At 57.1% G+C, this 17,564-nt stretch overlaps 1 protein-coding gene, 1 long non-coding RNA gene and 1 other non-coding gene across 10 annotated transcripts; 1 reads left to right on the top strand and 2 right to left on the bottom strand.

Annotated features, from left to right (window-relative positions):
- The first annotated feature begins 284 nt into the window (after window positions 1-284).
- ST6GALNAC2 (ST6 N-acetylgalactosaminide alpha-2,6-sialyltransferase 2) lies at window positions 285-11,549 on the top strand. 3 transcript variants are annotated; one of them, XR_008825607.1, is made up of 10 exons: window positions 285-907; window positions 6,493-6,585; window positions 6,707-6,764; window positions 7,440-7,614; window positions 8,420-8,585; window positions 8,668-8,806; window positions 8,971-9,074; window positions 9,235-9,318; window positions 9,667-10,021; window positions 10,238-10,285. XR_008825607.1 is itself a non-coding variant. In XM_056360289.1 (10 exons), exons 1-10 carry the CDS (start codon window positions 783-785, stop codon window positions 10,403-10,405), a joined length of 1,212 nt encoding a protein of 403 aa, XP_056216264.1. In that variant the 5' UTR covers window positions 288-782; the 3' UTR covers window positions 10,406-11,549. The 3 variants fall into 3 exon arrangements, 2 of the variants coding, with proteins under 2 accessions (XP_056216272.1, XP_056216264.1); XM_056360289.1 differs by having other exon boundaries at window positions 288-907; window positions 9,922-10,021; window positions 10,238-11,549; XM_056360297.1 differs by lacking the exon at window positions 6,493-6,585 and having other exon boundaries at window positions 287-907; window positions 9,922-10,021; window positions 10,238-11,549.
- Window positions 11,550-12,609: 1,060 nt separating this feature from the next.
- Window positions 12,610-16,150, bottom strand: LOC130159109 (uncharacterized). Of its 6 annotated transcripts, none has more exons than XR_008825626.1 (6): window positions 16,064-16,149; window positions 15,144-15,308; window positions 14,069-14,238; window positions 13,279-13,348; window positions 12,858-12,997; window positions 12,610-12,691 (listed from the first exon to the last, which is right to left on the bottom strand). It is a non-coding gene; the product is annotated as an uncharacterized LOC130159109 (long non-coding RNA). The 6 variants fall into 6 exon arrangements; XR_008825624.1 differs by having other exon boundaries at window positions 13,279-13,367; XR_008825625.1 differs by having other exon boundaries at window positions 12,858-13,348; window positions 16,064-16,150.
- On the bottom strand, window positions 15,374-15,448 carry LOC130143968 (small nucleolar RNA R38). The gene has a single exon (XR_008819953.1). It is a non-coding gene; the product is annotated as a small nucleolar RNA R38 (small nucleolar RNA).
- Window positions 16,151-17,564: the final 1,414 nt, after the last annotated feature.

Below are 17,564 nucleotides of genomic sequence, written 5' to 3' on the forward strand. Positions count from 1 at the left end.
GTTTTGTTTGCTGCAAAGCCACGTTACGGGGGCGCGATCCGTTCAGCCAGGAAGCTGCCGAGGACGCGGAGCCAGCACCCAACCAGTGTCGCCCCACTTTTGCACCCCGTTTGCTTCCCCGGCAGTGAGGCAGCTGGGTGCGGGTCCATGCCGTGGTGCTGCTATCGGGCACCTCAGGGGCTGATGTGCGGCTTTACGTTGGAGCCTGGAATTTCTGATAAACTTATGATAAACAGCAGCTGCCTCCGGCCATGCTCAGCGGTGGCTGCAGCCGGGGGGGTGGCGGTGGGGGGGGGTGACCAGGTGTTGGCGTGGGCTCTGCGAGCTGCCGGTTGTGAAAAGCACGTGTTTTAGCCGAACAAGAAAGTTACAGAAAGGGGGAACCGCCGTGCTTTGTGAACCGTAGGTGGGTGGCATGAAAAGGAGGCATAAAAAAGCACATTTCCCCGCTGGTCTGAGTAAATGTTTAATCCTCAGCTCGGAGAAAAAGCAGCTCAAAAGTGCTCTTTTTCTCAGCAAGTCTGAACCAGTCAGCCTGGTGCCTCCTCCCTCCGGCTCACACCCTCCCTCCCACCGCTCCGAAGGAATATCCCAGCCTGCTCCAAGGTGCAGCTGGGCACCCGGGGCAGGACGGAGCAGTGGCCGTAGCCAGCGGGCCAGGAGAGCAGAGGGGTCGGGAAGTTTGCGGGGCCTCTGGCCGGCGGCGGGGCCCGGTGTGGCCGCTGCGGGCGGCGTGGGGCTCCCCCCGTCCCTCTGCTGCTCCAGCGGCTGAAGTGCCCGAGATGGGGTCCCCGCACTGGAAACGGCTCTGCCTTCTGCTCCTGGCGGGGTTAACGTCCTCCCTGCTCCTCTACGGTCACTACCGCGCTACGGTGGAGTCGCCCACCAGCCAGAGGATCATAGCGAGGTACGGGCAGGGGGGCGGCAGGGATGTGCAAATCCAGCATGAGGTACCGTGAGGTACTGGGATGGGGAGGGGGAAGTGGGGGGCCGGTGGGGATCCCGTAGCGCAGGTTATCCTAGCTGTGCCCCCCGTCGTCGGCTGGTTTGGGAGATGTGCTTGCAGCAGGCTCTGCCCTGCCCCGAGGTGTCCTCGGCACCGGGTCTTGCCCGCGGCGGCCAGCCGAGCCCAGGGGTGCGCAGAGCCCGACCCTGGAGGGCTGTGGGGGTCCGTGCGGGGGTTCAGCCCATCACAGTGCAAAAGAAACCATGGCTGTGTCTGGGTATGGCTGAGGGTGCTCAGCCCCTGGCAGGATCAAGCTCCCTTCAGCAGCCAGCTAGACCCGCTGCGAGTCCCGTGTGTCCCCGCTGGGCTGATTTAGAATCGGAGCCAGCCGATTGTCCTGGGGGGAGGTTTGGCCCCCATGGAGCTGCACTGACCCCCCTCCCTCCCCCACTGCAGCGCACTCGGACCCCCGGGGCTGCCCCTACACTGCTTGCAAACTCCCAGGGGCTGCAGCATTTCCCAAACTCCAGCAATTTGCATCTCCCCCTTTGCGGTCACATCTACCGCCTCTGCACCCTCCAGCCTTTCCAAGCCCCTTCCCTTAGTCCCTCCAGTGCCAAGCGGACAGGGGTGCTGAGGTCCTCCAGGGAGCCCTGGGGAGCATGGCTAAGTGGGAAGGGTGTAAGGAAGCCCGCACAGCACCCAGCCTGCAGGACCAGCCACCCTCCTCTCCTGCAAGCAACAGGTAATGAGAGTGCCATGGGTGTCCCTCACCTCCACGCTGGGTGCTCTTTGGTGCCAGCAGTGTGACAGAGCCCAGTTGCCTGGGTGCTACCCAGGAATTGAGGATGCTGTGTGGAACAGAGCTGGTCCTGCACAGGGTGAGCTGAGCGCAGCCGGATTTGTGCTGGGAGTTGCTGGGGATGCAGCTGGCTGGGCTGTCCTGGGGTCCAGACACTCTCTCTTTCCAAGCTGGGGGCTCTCCTTGCCCCTTCTTGTCCTGCCCAGGTCAGAGATCCCCTCTCGTGCCAGGCTTGCGGAGCAGAAGTGCCCCAAGCAGCCCAGGCACAGGTTGGCTGTTTCCATCCTTGGACGCGCTGGGTGAGCCTTGGTGCCAGTGGCAGCAGCGTGAGCCCATCCCGCACGGTGCTTGGGGTAGGTTGCGGCTGAGTATGGAGCAACTCCCTGCAAAGACCATGGTGTCCATGAGAGGGGAAACTGAGGCACATGAGGGCAGCAGGACGTGGCCAAGGACTATGCTGGAGCTGAGAATGGAAACCAGCCATATGCTGGCACAGGGTCCATGACCCATCCCAGGAGCAGGGTGTAGGGGAGACCGGTGGGATGGGAGCCAGGAGCGGGTCCCCCCACCACATGGCAGGCTGCAGGTAGCTCAGCCACTGCCTAATGCTGCCTGGACATGCCCCAGCCCCAGGTCCCCCTGCTGCAGGGCCAGCCTGGGCTCCTGCCCCACCACTGATGGGACTGAGGGTCAGCTCGTCCAGCCCCGGAAAGGAGCCCAGGGCGAGGTAACAGGGAGCTGACCTGTGCTCCAAAGCTCTCCTGGACTTTTCCTCTTAGCTTTAATCCAACCGCTATGGCTAGACCCAAACCAGAGCAAGTCCTGTTCGCTTCGACTCCCTGTGTTTACAAACACGCTGCCCTGTGATGGCTGCTTGTCCAGCCTGAGCTGCACACCCAGAGGGATCAGTGCTGTTCTGCCAAGGGATGCGAGGCTGAGGCTGGAGGCGAAACCGGGACGGTGGGTGCTTTGCATGGCAGATGCACGATCACGGAGTACGTGCTTCCCTCTTCTTGTTGTCAGGGCAGAGAGGGAGAGGCAGGGGTGCTCACGCATCGGTGCAGGTGACAGAGGCAAAGGAGGTTTGTGTGAGCAGCATCTCCACGCAGACTTACAGAAGGATGAGGAGAGTCAGGAGGAAACTGCACACACAGACACACCCCCCCCACTGATGTTGGCGGCTGCCAGCACCAAATCACCTGAGGGCCAGATACCTGTGGCAATGACGTCTCCCCCTCCAGTTCAGCACAAAGCTGGCGACAGCAGTGAGGCCCCTATGCATATGGGCAAAATGGTCCTGTCTCTGCAGAGCTGACCACCCTGCGGTCAGGGGGCTGCGGAGAGCCAAATCCCTGGAAGCCCCTGGGGTTTGGCTGGGCACAGCCCCATCTCACTCCCTGCCTGGCCATCTCTCTGAAACCCCACCGGTGAGCTGCTGGCACCACTTGTGGCTTTATTGTTAGGGCAGACGGGATGAGCATTGAGCTGTGCCCAGCCTTGCCATGCTGTTCTGGCTCTGTGCTGGGACAAGATGCTTTCTGGAGCATGGCCCTTTGCAGTGGGATGGAGCAAAAGCCTTCTGAGAGTGGGTTCCCGTTGTTGCTTCAGCTCCGTCAAGTGGCTTTGTGGAGCCCTGGAAGTGTTTGCTGAAGATAAGGCTGGAGTGTATGCTCACAGCACTCATAGACGGTGGTGTTATCTTCCGGAAAAGGGGGGTGGTCACAGACCAGAAACGTCATATTTGTGAATGCCACGGCAGTGAAAGAGCACACCCAGGCTTGGCTGGCCCTTGCTGCTGTGGCTGGTGCCCAGGCAGCCACGGGCCACTCCTTCCCCAGAACCCCATTGTGCATCAGTCGGTCCCAGGTAGGGTTGTCATCTTCCGAGTCAACCAGGCATTACGAGGTGCTTTGCCACATCCTGGCGGGTGACGTCAAAGCGTTTGGCTCCCCAGCACACAGCTGAGCTGCCATCTGGCAGGGTTGCCCAGCCAGCCCACACCCTCCCTGGCATCCCATATGGCTGGGGAGCTGGCTCCAGCACCCACAGCTGGGATGCAAGTGCCAAGGAGGTGCTGACGCAGGGACTGGACTTACCAGATCAGCACAAGCCCTGGAAGAAGTGATGAACAAGTGCCATGCCCCATGTCTGGCCATGGTGGCTCCCAGCTCCCACTGAATGTCAGCAGGAGCCAACCTGCCAGGCTGGCTGCACCCACCTCCCCCCAGCCAGCCTGGGTGTGAGCCCCTGGTGCTGCCCCCGGTGCTCCCGCAGCATCCCTGGCAGTTCAGAATGCAGTGCAGTCCTTGCCTTGGCTTGTAGGCACGGGGATGAGCTGGGGAAGGGAAGGTCTATACCAAGAAACAAGAGTGGGAGAACTTGGAGGGGCTGGGTGGGCAGAGATGTGCAGCTGGGGCTCGTGAGCCTGATGGGGAAAGGCTGGGGAGGCGGTGGGGCTGGGAGAGGCTGTTCGTGTGGGGCTGCTGGGCAGCACGAGGAGCCTGGGCATGGTGTGTGAGGGTGATGGCTTTTGGGGTTTGGTGGTGGGCTGTGCCTCTGTGGCCAGAAAAAGGGTGTGTGGCCAGACTGGGGGCTTTTGCATGCAAGGGTTTTGCTGCTACAGGGAGTTCAGGGCTTTGCAGGAGCTGGCTCTGGCACTGGGTTTGGAGCAGGGAGGTTTCTTCGGTCCCTAGTCCATCGTTCAGGTGCTGGTAGTGTTGATAAGCTCGTGCTGGTGGGGCATGTGGGGTGGGGGTCTTCTGCATCATGAGATGGAGGAAGCAAGCAGGGTGGCTTGCTGATGGTGGGTTCCCTGGGGATCCCACGGCAGTTGGCTGCAGCTTAGCTAACTCAGCATGCGGGGCTTTCCTTGTAGCTGCTGCAAGACTGTTGCATGGGTGAGTTTTGCTCTCATCGGGGTGTGCTGCTTGTGCCTGGCAGAGCAGCCTTCAGCGTAACAACGAGGTCTCTCTCATACAGCCTTTGGATGGCTTTCCCCAGCCGGTGGCTTGCTGTGCACAGGCCCTGCCAGGGCAGCTCTGCTCCCAGCCACGAGCCGAGGGAACAGAGGCAAGTTTGGTCAGGCTGGGTTTATTTAGATACTCGCAGTGGTAACACCAGAAAGGCCCTGCAGAAAGCTGCAGCTCTAGCATCTCCCTGGGATGGCTCAGTCCCACCTTGGTAGACTCTCCCGGGCATTTGCCCTCCCTCCTCTCCCACCAGCTTGGGTGCTCCTGGGAGAAGCCTCAGGGATGGTGACTGCAAGGGGAGGTGGGAGCAGCGCCGGGCCTGACCCTTCTCCCGGCTCTGGTGCCAGCCCTGGTGTCAGCACTCCCATACTGGAGGCAGCGGGACAGCTCTTTGCATGTGTTTGGAGAGCAGGATGCGGCCATGGGGCAGGGCTAAGCTGGGGACCTTGCCCCTGGGCTGAAGCGTGTGTGTGTTTTGAATGGTGGGGGCTCTTGCTGGGGAGCTGCCTGTTTATGGGACGCTGAGGCAAGGCACATGGGCTTGATTTTAAAATGCTGCCCTGCTCTGCTGGTGGTGCTCAGCCTCCTGCACAGTGGGGATGCCTTTGCCCTTGGCACTCCCTGCCCAGAGCCAGCAGTGCTGGGATGGTGCAAGAGGGTGCTGGGGCTAAAGCTGCTTGGCACTGACTCCCCTTCTGTACCTGGGGAGATACTCCAGCCCCCCGTGCAAAGTGCTGGGCTGCCCCCCATGTCATGCCATATTCCTAGGGTGGCACAAAGCAGAGTTTGGGTGGGAAATGGGTCTGGATTTACTCCCAGGCAGGACTGTGGGTGCTGCTGGTGTTGACAGAGGACATGGTGGGGTCAGAAACCCAACGCCCACTGGCTGGGCTGCGTCGCGCCAGCGGGGCCGGGGGGGGGGAAGCAGAGCTCTGCTGCCCACCTGCCTCTACCTGTCCCTGGGCTCTGAAGCGGAGATCCCGTAACAAGGGGCCCTTGTCTCCTCCACAATACCCCCCTTCTGGCCTGAGCACCTGCTGGCTGGGCTGGAGGCAGCACTGGGGGGGTTCTGAAGGGCCCTTCTGTGTGTGGATGAATGGGAGCCTGTTCCCCTCCGGTGGGCTCCCACCTCCTGCTTGCCAGGCTGTGACCCTGCCTGCCCCTGGCCCCCAGCCCAACACGCTCCCCCCTGGGAGGCTGGGTCTGCTCTGCCTGGCCCCATGCAGCTCAGGGCACTCCGAGATGTCTTTTGTCCCCCAGCACTAAACGAAGGATTGGGGCATGCCCCAGCTGTCCTGCGGTGTGGGTGTGTGTCCCATACACCCGCAGAGCCTCCAGATCCCAGGTGGCAATGCTTCTCAGTGTAGCAACCACATGCGTCCTGCTGGCCTGCCCAGCTTGTCCCTGCTCCGACCCTCTTGGGCTCAGGAAGGGTGGGATGGTGAGAAGAGCCAGGGAGGTTTCAGCAGGGTCCCCCCAAGGCTGCAGGCTGGGCTGGGTGTGGTATTTGACATGTGGGGGTCCTGGAGGTGGGACCCACTGGGAGACAGCAGCTGCTTTCTGCACAAACCCAGTATTTTGCAAATCCTTGGCTCTCCACGTGCAAGAACATGCACAGGCAGGGTGGGTGGGTGAGTGGGTGCAGGCAGTGGTGGCGGGAGCTGAGTGGAGCTGATGTGGACCTGCCCCGTGGCTCTCACAGGCTGGGGGTGTTGGGGTGCAGCAGTTTGGTGTCACCTCCCTGGCTGAGCCCCTACCGGCTTCTTCTCCTGCAGCCTGCTGCAGCAGGACCCGCGGGCGCTGGCTCCGCCAGGGACATCGCACCGAGCCAGCAGCCGCAGATGGGCTCTTGAAGGCGGCATAGAGCGGTAAGAGGGGAAGGTGTGTGCAGTGGTCCTGCCATGAGCTGGGAGCCCCTTGCCCTCTGTGGGGTTTTCCAGTGCCTGAGGGATGGATTTTTAACTCTGCTGTATGTTTCCCCCTTTCCAGTGGGAAGTTCTTCAAGCCTTCTGCTGAGCTGGAGGAGCCCAAGCCCAGCAGAGAGCAGGTAATCATCAGCACAGCACAGTCAGTGTCCCCGCTGCCCCTCCTGGCTGGGTGTTGTTGGTTGAAGGTCTGTGGGGAAGCTGAGAAGGAGCAGTAGCACCTGGAAGGGTTTTTTTTTCGTGTGTGTGTAGGAGCAGCCTCCTCCGTCCATGCACGTGGGTCCCCTCAGGCCTCCCTGCTGCGGTTGCAGCACCTCCCTGAGCAATTCCCCGGTCTGGAGGTTGGAGCCAGCATCACCTGCTCCCTCCAGCCCTGTGACACCTGGGCCACCAGCCTGGGCTGGAAACTCCTGCGGATGGACCCAGACTCTGGGAGGGGAGGGACCAGTCCTGGGCACTTGGGACTGTTCTTGTACAGCAAAGCCCTTTAACAGGGTGCCCACACTAGAAGGTGCTGAATCTTTCACAGGACTCATGTTCTCAGGTGACTCTGTAAGCCCTGGTCTGCCCCTCCCCCCCCCCCCCCCCCCCCGAGCTGGCTACCGAAGGGTGTTTTGCAGCAGGAAACTGAGGCATGAGGCAGTGCCCTGCCTGGGTGACCCAGCAGAACATGTGATGGACAAGGAGCATTTCTGTCCCTGGGTTTGTCCTCTCTTCGGTGCCTGCTGAGGGATGGAGATACCAGGGGGAAGGTAGACCCAGGCTGGAGACTGAACCAAGGTCCTCCTTCCTCCCAGCCAAGCATGTGCCTCCACTCGGTGATGGCCAGAGCAAAGGCAGACCGCAAGTTTGGGGAGATCTTCCGCTTTAACACCCCTGTGCTGATGTGGGACCAGCACTTCACCCCAGAGACCTGGGACAGGCTGAAGACACGACACGTCCCCTACGGCTGGCAAGGCTTGTCCCACACAGGTAGAGACCCAAATAGGATGAGGGTGGCAGCAGATGGGGCAAGGGGGCAATGGGAGGGAGTGGGGCAGCTCGAGGGGCCTGGGTAGCCCGGCAGAAGGGATTGAAGACATGGGGCAGGCAGAGAAGCCCTGCAGAGGAGCCAGAGACCTTCATCACTTCCCACTCTGCCTCCCAGGGTGTGGAGCAGAGGGGATGGCTTTGCAAATGCCACTTGCTGCATCTTGTGACATTTTCCTCGAATAAAAGCTCCAGTGTGTGTGTGATTATTAACTGGGGCCGGAGGAGCTCGGACAACCCGCTTCATTGTTGTGGATGGAGATTGTTTCCCTTCCTACCCCAAACCCACTCCCTGCTCTCCCTGGCAGCCTCCAGCTTCAGTCCCTGGGCTGGGAAGTGCTGGGGATGGTGGGGTGGGGGGTGGGGGAGCGAACCAGTGGCAGTTGCAGAGACTTTGTTAGGAGGAGACGTGGCTGGTGTGGGCAGCAGCACCTGCATGGCTGCGGCTGGAGATGTCCGAATGCGTCCCCGTGCCTTGCATGGCCTCAGGTGGCTGCTGTTTGGAGCGGGCTCAGGATTGTAGGGGGCTGCAAGGGGGTGACACCAAGCCAAGGAGAGGAGGGACTGGCTGGTGTCCCCCCATCTCACCTGTAGATCCCTCTCCTGCCTGAGGATGCTGTGAGCATTCTTGTGTGCTGCTCCTGGGTGTGCTCTTGCACAAGCCCGTCTGTGTGCATGCTTAAGCACGCACGTGCTCACGTGGGCTGCCATACACCCCACTGACCAGCCCCATCCTGCTCTGTTGCAGTGGTGGGCAGCACCCTCCGGCTCCTCAACACCTCTGCCAACAGGCACCTCTTCAACAGGGACACCTTCCCCAGGGGCTGTGTCCGCTGCGCCGTGGTGGGCAATGGTGGCATCCTCAACGGCTCGCGGCAGGGCAAGGCAATCGATGCGCACGACCTGGTCTTCAGGTGCGGATGGGTGCCAGGCAGGAAGGGGCCATGGGTGCTGGGGCGAGGCCAGCCCTGGACTCATCCTGCATTTTTCCTGTAGGCTGAACGGTGCTGTGATCAAAGGCTTTGAGGAGGACGTCGGGACCAAGATCTCCTTCTATGGCTTCACGGTGAACACCATGAAGAACTCCCTCATCACCTATGAGGAGTATGGCTTCACCCAGATACCCCAGGCCAAGGTGAGACTGAGGGCTTGTTGGGGAGGTGACCCCAAATTGTCCCTTCAGGCTGGGCTCACCCCCCCAAACATTCTCCCCATCTCGGGAGCCCTCAGTCCTCACCCCACTGACATGGGCAGTGCCCCAAAGCCCCCCCAAGTGCCACGTCTGTGTCCCCGCTGCAGGACCTGAGGTACATCTTCATCCCTTCGGATGTCCGTGACTATGTCATGCTGAAGTCGGCCATCCAGGGCAGCCCAGTCCCCGAGGGCTCAGACAAGGGGGACAAGTGAGTAGCCCCCCAAGATCCCCCCAGCACCCTTGGTGACACACTGGAGGGAGCGTGACTTGCCTGCCCTCACCCCACATCTGTCCCTGCTGGGATGAACCCCAAGTAGCCCCAGGACTCCCGTGATGTGAATTCCGCTCATCTCCTCACCCCACTGCAGGCCACAGAAGTATTTTGGACCAGAGGCATCTGCAGAGAAGTTCAAGCTGCTGCATCCTGATTTCCTGCAGTACCTGACAGCGAGGTGAGGATGATGAGGACCGTGGCTATTGCCCAGCTTTGCTCTGGTCTGTGCTCAGACCACCTGCCTCTCACCACTGCTCTCTCCAGCACGGACCAGTGACTGCTCAGCATCAAAGCACAGTCCCAGTCCTCCCCCGGCTCTGGAAGCACCCCTGCCCTGCTCTCTGCAGACGAGGCAGGGGCATCTCTCCCCTGCCATTCCCGTTCACTAGCACAGCTCACATCCCTTCCTACACCTCGCTGTGCTCGCCTTGCCTCCCATTTCCCAAAACAAAATAAATTTTGACCTAGTCTAACAGGAGCAGAGGCAGGGCCCAAAGGGATCATCTTTTCCTACTTTTTGTGACAGCAGGTGCCTGGGTTGGGGTGATTTCAGACAGCAGAGAGGTACCTTTTAGTAACCTGCAGCAAATGGGCTGAACCTTAGTAGCAGCCATCAGAGAATCCACACAAGCCCTGTGTTTTACTCTGTGCTCCTGCCTTACTGGTGTCACCAAGCAAATGGTGGGGGCTGGACAGGTGCTGGGTGCTGCTGGGTCTGGTGCTGGGGGCTGCAGTGTTGTGCCAGCCATGAGCCCCTCGGCCCTGCTGTGTCCACTGGCAGGTTCCTGCGATCGGAGCTCCTGAACACGCAGTACGGCTCGCTCTACATGCCCAGCACCGGCGCGCTCATGCTCCTCACTGCGCTCCACACCTGTGACCAGGTAAGAGGCCATGGGGCCACCTTCCCCTGGGGACAAGGGGATTCCCCCTTTGGCTGCTGGGGGCTTGTGAATAGCTGCTGTAAGGTGGGGAGCAGCATGTCTTGGTGGCTTTCCTATGTGTGTTACCACCTGTTCCTGGAGCAGGGGGTGGTGGTGCATGGACCACCTGAGGTCAGCCCTGACTCCATCCTTTGTGTCCCACCTCCCTCCCTGCAGGTTAGTGCTTACGGGTTCATCACCACCAACTATGAGCAGTTCTCAGATCACTACTACGAGGTGGAGAAGAAACCGCTGGTGTTTTATGCCAACCATGACATGATGCTGGAGGCAGCGCTGTGGAGGAGCCTGCACCGAGCAGGGATCATGACCCTCTACCAGCGGTGAGGCCAGGCAGCTGTCCATGGGGCCAAGTCCGAGGACTCCTGTGGCTCTTCTCCTCTTTCCTGAAGGCCACCTTCTCCTGAGGGCTCTCCCCAGCTGGCTGGCCAGCCCAAGGAGCAGAGCCACCACACCACAGCTGGTGGTGCTTGTGATGGTAAGGGGCAAGCTGAAGCTGGTAGAGAAATGTTGTGTTTCCTCAGAGATGTCTGGCAATGTTTCATGGCTCAGTGTGATTGAACATGGCCTTTGGGCCACCAGTAAGCACCACGGCACGTGGCTGTGATGTCCTAGCCACACGAATGTGGCTGTGGGCCAGCAGTGGCCCCTGCGAAGCCCAGGAGGGGCAGGATGATGCTGGAAAAGGATGCCGAGGATGTCTACATGTGGCAGCCTCTGGCTGGAAAACGCCCTTCACCTTGCCATCACACTGACTCAAACACCATGGTGGGACCACAACAGGCACGATGTATCCTCGGACTGGAGACTAGGTCATCCAGCTAACAGGAAGGCAGCGCGTTTGGAGAACACCTCCCTCCCAGACTGCAGAAAACCTGAACTCCAGCCAGCTGCGGGGTGATGTGTGCTGCTTTCCAGAAGGATCTGTGTGCTTTCATCATCAGCAGGGAAGAGTGGCTTGGTTGCGCTCTCCTGTGACAGATGCATGGTGTGTCTGTCATTTTCCCCATCCCTGGGCCATGGTGTCTCCAAGGGCAGGACTTATAAGCCATCAGCTTAAGAGCAGGGTTACTGCAGCTCAGCTGGGACATGGCGAACGCGGCCCTTGAGCATCCCGGAGATGAGCTGATCTACAGCCCACATGCATAGCAGGTTTGTTGAGTTTTTCTTGCACAGGGACCATGAGGTGCCCTCTGAGTGATTTGAGAAGGCAGCCCCATGGCGGGCTGGCTGGAGAACCTGCTAGCTCGTTGGGTCAATTCGTGTGGTTGTCACTTTTTCTTTTTTCCTCCCCAAAAAAATCTGAGGGAGGTGAAGGTCTTGAACCCTTCAGCCATCCCATGTAAGCCAGTGCTGCCAAGGGAAGACCCACTGGGGAGGCTGGAGGGCTGATATGGCTCAGCAGAGGGAGCAGGAGACACTTCTCCCATTTCGTGTAATTACATAAATGTTGAATGAGTCTGTTCTTTTATGCCCATTTCTGCTGTTTGGATGAACTGGGTGGGGGCGAGCGCCACTACCTCCCACAGCAGATACAGGCATGGGGTTGAACTGTGGAGACCCAGGCTGGCAGGGGGGCCTGGTGCCCCTCGCAGAGGGCTGTGCTGGATCTCTGGAGGCAGCTCTGAGCACACCCTTTTTCCACTTGGGATGCTACCTGCTGTACCTCGGCTGGGGAGGAACAACTTACTGCAGAGATGGCAAGAGATATCCTGGCTGTGAGCCAGGGAACTCAAAAAAACCCCTCAAGCTCACAGCAGGCTGCTTTCAGCCAGTTCAAATAAGCATTACAGCAGCTTAGTCTGCAAGCCAGTTTCAGATGTAATCTCTAGTTTGGAGTCCATCTTTTGTTCCCAGGTCTCAAATTAACCACTGTTTGCATCAGAGCCACCTTACAATGGTACCAAGTTTTTTATAGGAAAGCACTCTGCAAAACCTCTTTCACAAGAACAAGCCTGGCCAAGGCAGTACCAAAACCAGCTCCAGCCAAGCTGCAGCACAGCTCATGCAGGTGACTTTGAACACGGCCATCAGCAGCACCTTGACGCAAAAGGAACATGTTTTAAGAGTGCTGTCATCCAGCTCATGGGCAGAGGTAGCTGCACACATCAGGAACTATTACGCACATGTCTTTTCCCATTTCAGAAGGGCAGGTTTCCTAGCTAAGGCTGTAGCCTAGCACGGGGGTTAAACTTGCTCCATTCTAAGGGCTTACCAGACAAGGAACCAGATGGCTGTGCTACTGCCTCTCGCTTCTCCCTTTCTGAGCTTCCAAGCAACCGCAAGAACCATTTCTGTCACCAGTCCTAGCTTACCCACACGTAGTTTCTGTCACACTTACCATTTCAACTTTCAGCGTCTGCAGACACTGAAGTCTTCAGGTATCAGGGAGAAGCAGGTTTTCCTACGAAGGCCAAGCTCACAGCTGCCTAAATTTCAGAAAGTATTTTAACTCCAAATCCTTTCTACCTGCTCAAAACCATTTATGTTCAAGTAGGTAACCTTTACAAAAAAAACAAACAAAGCCCAACTTAGCTTACAAGAACTTATTTTATTCTTGAACAGAGGACAGCAGAGAACCACTTTTTCTTCCAACCAGCTATAGATCAGGTCCTAGTGGAAAAAACAACAGTGTCAGACCAAAGCAACTGCAGCTGAAAAGCGTTCTTGATTTGCACTACTTAATTGAGAGTACAGGTCTCTGGAGGCAAAAATGTGCCCCCCCCCCCACCCCATGGCACTGGTACCCAAATATTCTTTGGCTTTGCTGGGAACTTACCCTTCATGCAGTTGCAGCAACCACAGAGCAGCGCGGAGGGGCCTGCACTTATGCACAGGTGGCCATTTTACACTGTTTCAAATGACCTATCGGGGGCCATTTGTGAGACCCACTCCAGAACCATCTTCCTTCTGCTGCTTCTAGAGTTGGGAGACACCACAAAACAATGCCGTAACTCTTCCTAAAAAAGCTTGTTCTGAAAGAATTCCTGCCCCTCTCTATTCTCCAAGCACTGAGCAGATTTTACTTTTCCTAATCATCAGGCTGCCTCTTCACCTTTTTCCCCCTTTACTCCTTGGAAGCCAAAAGCCCCACATACTCTTCCCAGTGACTGGTCCTATTTGAACACCGCTGTACTGACAGAGCAAACTCTGACTCAGGCTGGTGTGCACTACCATCCCTTCCCCTTCTGCCTACTAACCCTGATTTCTTAGGAAGTCTGCTGCTGTCAAGTCGTCTGGTTCAGCCTGTCAGTGAATGTTATTGATCTTCTGCAAACAAATGCAAACTCTGTTAAATAAAGCATGAAATCATTTAGCAGAATGCAGCTGTCAGCTACCTAGAGACAAAGTGCTGTTACAGCATGTGTATTCAATGACTGTACATCAGATGAGGCAACACATTTCTTATCTGCCCTTCAACCTGCCGCTGTGCCTCACTGTTCAGATACACAACTTAAAAAGATCTACACTGTGCTACAGGACAACAGCAGCCAGCGGTTATACTCCCTATACCGAGCCTTGGCCATATCTAGCCTCCGGAGAGCTGTCTGCTGAAAAGCCAGCGTGTATGGGACAGACACACAAGAGCAGGGGGAACAGGGAGACGCTGCTTTTACACTACTGGTGCCACTTGTGTCATCTGAATCTTTGCAAGGGGTAGGAGACCCGCCAAGGGGAAATATGTAAGCCTCAGAGGACAGTTGTTTCTCCTTCACAGCTGAGTTGTCAGACAGGGATAACAGTGCATCACAGGCTCAGTTTCTCTCCTGCCCTTGGCTATACAAACCCCTCAAGTTCTACAACATTACATACAGCAAAGACACCCAGATGCCAACATGACCAATATTCTTCCTGATGATTAGTATTTTTCCTAGTAAGCATCTGAAGATTAGTTATCATGCTCAGCAGATGAGTAATGCTGCCTAAAGATATGACAAATAATTAATAAATTGAAAATGAGCAGCATGCAATACTTAAGCATTCTCTTACCAGCCTGAAGCCCAGCTTAGCAGCTGCCCTCTTGCCAAAGATGTCTTTGAGCAACAGTACAACCCCAAGATTCTGCAGCATGATTTCCTCTTAAATAAGAGTTGCATTTAACAGTTAGCAACAGTACTTCAAATTATGTTTGTCCTCCACTCATTTCTTCTTCACCACTTCTGAAAAAAACAGCACTGGGTCAGAAGCAAGAATTAAAGGCAAGAAGTTTCCTGTTCAGGGGCAGGCAATTTTTGTCTCACAAACTTAGCACAGCAGAAACCTGTTCCTTGGAGACAAAGCAGCTTGTCTGACAGTGAGTTGTCTCACTCAGAGACAAGAAACTTTTGAGAGGTGGATGCTATTTAAATCTTTCCTTAGAAAAAAACCTCACCAGCTCTGAGACTTTGATGGTTTAGACCCTTTTGAGCTGTTTCAAGGAGACACATTCCCCATCATCACACAGAAACATCTTAATCCAACTCCCTTCTTGCACACAACAATAATCCATTCATCCAGGATGTAAACTGTCTATGGTTTCATCTTGAGAAATACATTCAAGCAGACCCAGGACAGTCACATCGCTTCTGGGAAAGAGTGTGTCCTTTCTAGGATGACCCTTTGGTCTATGTGAACTGCACACACACCCCGCCCCCAGCAACCTGATGCAGGTTTGAAACTGTCCCAGTGCACCTCCAGGTAGCCAAACAGAACAATTATTCTTTCACTAGGTCTATTTCTGTGACATATATAGTTATGAGATGAACTGTGTTGAAGTGTCTCCATAATGGCCTGTCATCTAATCCCTCCTGTTTCTAATCCCTTCTACTCTTGCTCATCTTCAACCATGCTGACAAGCAGGTGCTTTACTGAGCACCAACAACAGCCACATTCCCATTCATTCTGTGCTGCCTTTCAACTTGTGCTCCATGGCAGCAAAGGGCTGCACACTCAGGTGGCAGCTGCAACAAAGCTACAGCCTTGATTGGCTTAATTACATTAATCAAGCCATTGGGTTTTTTAATCTCCCCCCAGTAGCCCTAGGGACACAGAAGGATATCATCTAACACAGCAGAATGAGTCTTACTTCCATCAGCTCAGCAAGAGGAGAAAACTAGACTGACAAGATAGATGCTGGTGTTTCTCACTATTGTGCACCTGGTGCAGGTTTGCTGTCAGTCCAGCGACGGAATTGCCTTCCCAGGCAGGTGAGTGTTTTTACTGTTGCTTGACACCATGCCACGCTCTGAAACTGAGGAAGGGGACAGTGAGTTAGTTCACATAATAGACCATTCTTTTGCCTTTGTGTCTTTAATGCTGAGCCTCAGGGTTATGCTTCCACAGAGGAAAGATCAATTTCAGACAGGGATAACTTTATCATCACTAGCTCAGCTTCGAGAGCAGCTAAAAACCCGGCCCGTGCAGGGCTGTCCCCAATAATTCCAAGCCTGTTCTTGACTTTGTGGTAGCATGCTCCTCACCTCGGGCAGCAACCACGCCTAGTGGGCACAACCTGCTTCAATGGCCTCCCGGGCATTCGCTCAAGTGCGATGGGTGACGCGAGTTGAGCCCGCGAAACCTCGCTGCGTGCGGGCTGCTCAGAGACGAGCCCCAGGTACCGTACTAATGGCAGCGCTCAGGCGGAGCTACGCCAGCTGCTATGTTAAATACCGTCCTACAGGCGCTACCGGGGAGGCATCGGCACAAGCGCAGGGAAAAACCTGTGAGCCGAGCGCTGCCCAGGCCAGGCCGTGGGGCCAGAAGCAGTCCTGCCCGGGGAGGGGCCGCAGCGCTGGGGCCTAGCGCGGGCCGACCCCTCCCTCCCTCCAGCATGGCGGGGGACGGGCACAATCACGTCCCCACAGGCAGGCACCGAAGCCTCACCGCACCCCTGCTGGCAGTCTCCCGACGGGCAAGAGAACCGCGCTCGCCCTCCCCGCTGCCCCCGCGCCTCCCGGGGCCACTGTGCCCACGGATGGCTGGCGATGGCGCTCCGGCCCTACTCACCACCCGCAGCCGTCTTGCCCGGACGCGCCGGCGCAGGGGTGGGGCCAGCGCCGGGGCCGACGGGAGGCGCGGGGGCTCATGGGAAACTGCAGTCCCGGCGGGCTGCGGCCTCACGGCGCCAGCTCTCCCCCGCTGCCCGCCTGAGGCCGCTGCTCGGCCCGAGGGGTCCCCGGGGGTCCCCGCCCCTCCCTCCCGCCCGCTGCCCGGCCCGAGGGGCTCCCGCTGCCCGCCCTGAGGCCCCGGCGCCGCTTGCGGCCCGTACAGAGGTGCTGGGGGACAGGCCTCCCCCTGGCAGCGGCTGCGTGGGGGCCGGCTCCCCTCACTCGTCCTGTGCGTGCTGGGCTGGGGAAACGAGCGTGTCAGACGGACCGGTGTAACATAGCACCAGCGGCCGGGCTGAAGCTTCCAGAGCCCGTTCCACAGCTGCCGCTTTGGGCAGGGGCTAACGGCTGATGGGGGGGTGGGGGGGGTGGGGTCTGCCGTGTAGGTTTGTGAGCCCAGAGCTGGGGCCTGGGCTCTGCACGCAGAGCTTTTTGCACTGTCATGCTGCTCGTTAATTGCATTTATTCATTCTTCATGTGCTCTGTTTAATAGGGAGACACGCATGATTGTACTTAGCATGCTAAATGCTTCAAAAGGCTGAACAAGTATTAGCTCGTGTAGGAAGGGGCACACTTCAAAAAGACTAATTAGCTGGAGACCGGGGATTAGTCAGAGATTAGTTAGTAAATGTATGTGCTGTGCTTTGAATATGTGATGCTTCCAGTATATACTATGGTTGTCTGCTGTTAAAACCTGTCATGAGATCTATAGGATCCTGCCTAGCTTATGAACAATAACAAAGTGTAAACAGAACCAAAGGAAGGAAAAATAAGAATAGCCAATACCCGCTTTCTTGCTGCAAAGCTTTATCCACCCTTTTGGTGAAAAGCTCTGTGACTGGAGATAGAAAGCAGACAAATCTGAGTCTGAAAGTAGAGAAGTCTGAGTACAGATGAAAGCCCCGTATCTAACCAGTGTCAGCCCTGAAATGCCCGAGAAGTGGGGCATTCACAGTCTGTCAGGGCATTTGAGTTGCAGCTGTGCTGTGGAAAGTTGCCTGGCTCCCCCACAGCCATAGCAAGAGTAAGCTTCCTACGCTGGTGGTGTATGGCATGGCCAACTCGTCTGTTGTCTGACCTGGCCACCTGGACTGCCAAGTCTGAAACCCCTGGTGTTATCCTGAATGGCTGAGTTGCAGGAGCTGGAGGGAAGCACAGCTGAGGAGCTCAGTCTCTCTCTGCTCTCGGATTCCCTCCGACTGCAGGGAGATGGCTCTGTGCTGCTGCCCACACTGGTCAGGCCCTGTGCTCTGGGAGGCCATTCTCCAGGCAAGGCTGTCAAGTTCCCACGAAAAGGCAGTGTGACTTTATGTTTATTTTTAGTGCCTGAATCCTCCTGGCCTTGTTCCTATTTTAGAACCTGCTATTTTTTTCCAGAGTATAGATTTAACCTGACCTGG

Source organism: Falco biarmicus, chromosome 1, assembly GCF_023638135.1.
Source record: "Falco biarmicus isolate bFalBia1 chromosome 1, bFalBia1.pri, whole genome shotgun sequence".
NCBI classification, from domain to species: domain Eukaryota; kingdom Metazoa; phylum Chordata; class Aves; order Falconiformes; family Falconidae; genus Falco; species Falco biarmicus.

Coding starts and splice junctions, on each gene's coding strand:
- ST6GALNAC2 (XM_056360289.1), top strand. CDS start 783: ATGGGGTCCCCGCACTGGAAACGGCTCTGCCTTCTGCTCCTGGCGGGG. Junction 908..6,492: donor AGCCAGAGGATCATAGCGAG/GTACGGGCAGGG, acceptor CTTCTCCTGCAG/CCTGCTGCAGCAGGACCCGC. Junction 6,586..6,706: donor CTTGAAGGCGGCATAGAGCG/GTAAGAGGGGAA, acceptor CCCCCTTTCCAG/TGGGAAGTTCTTCAAGCCTT.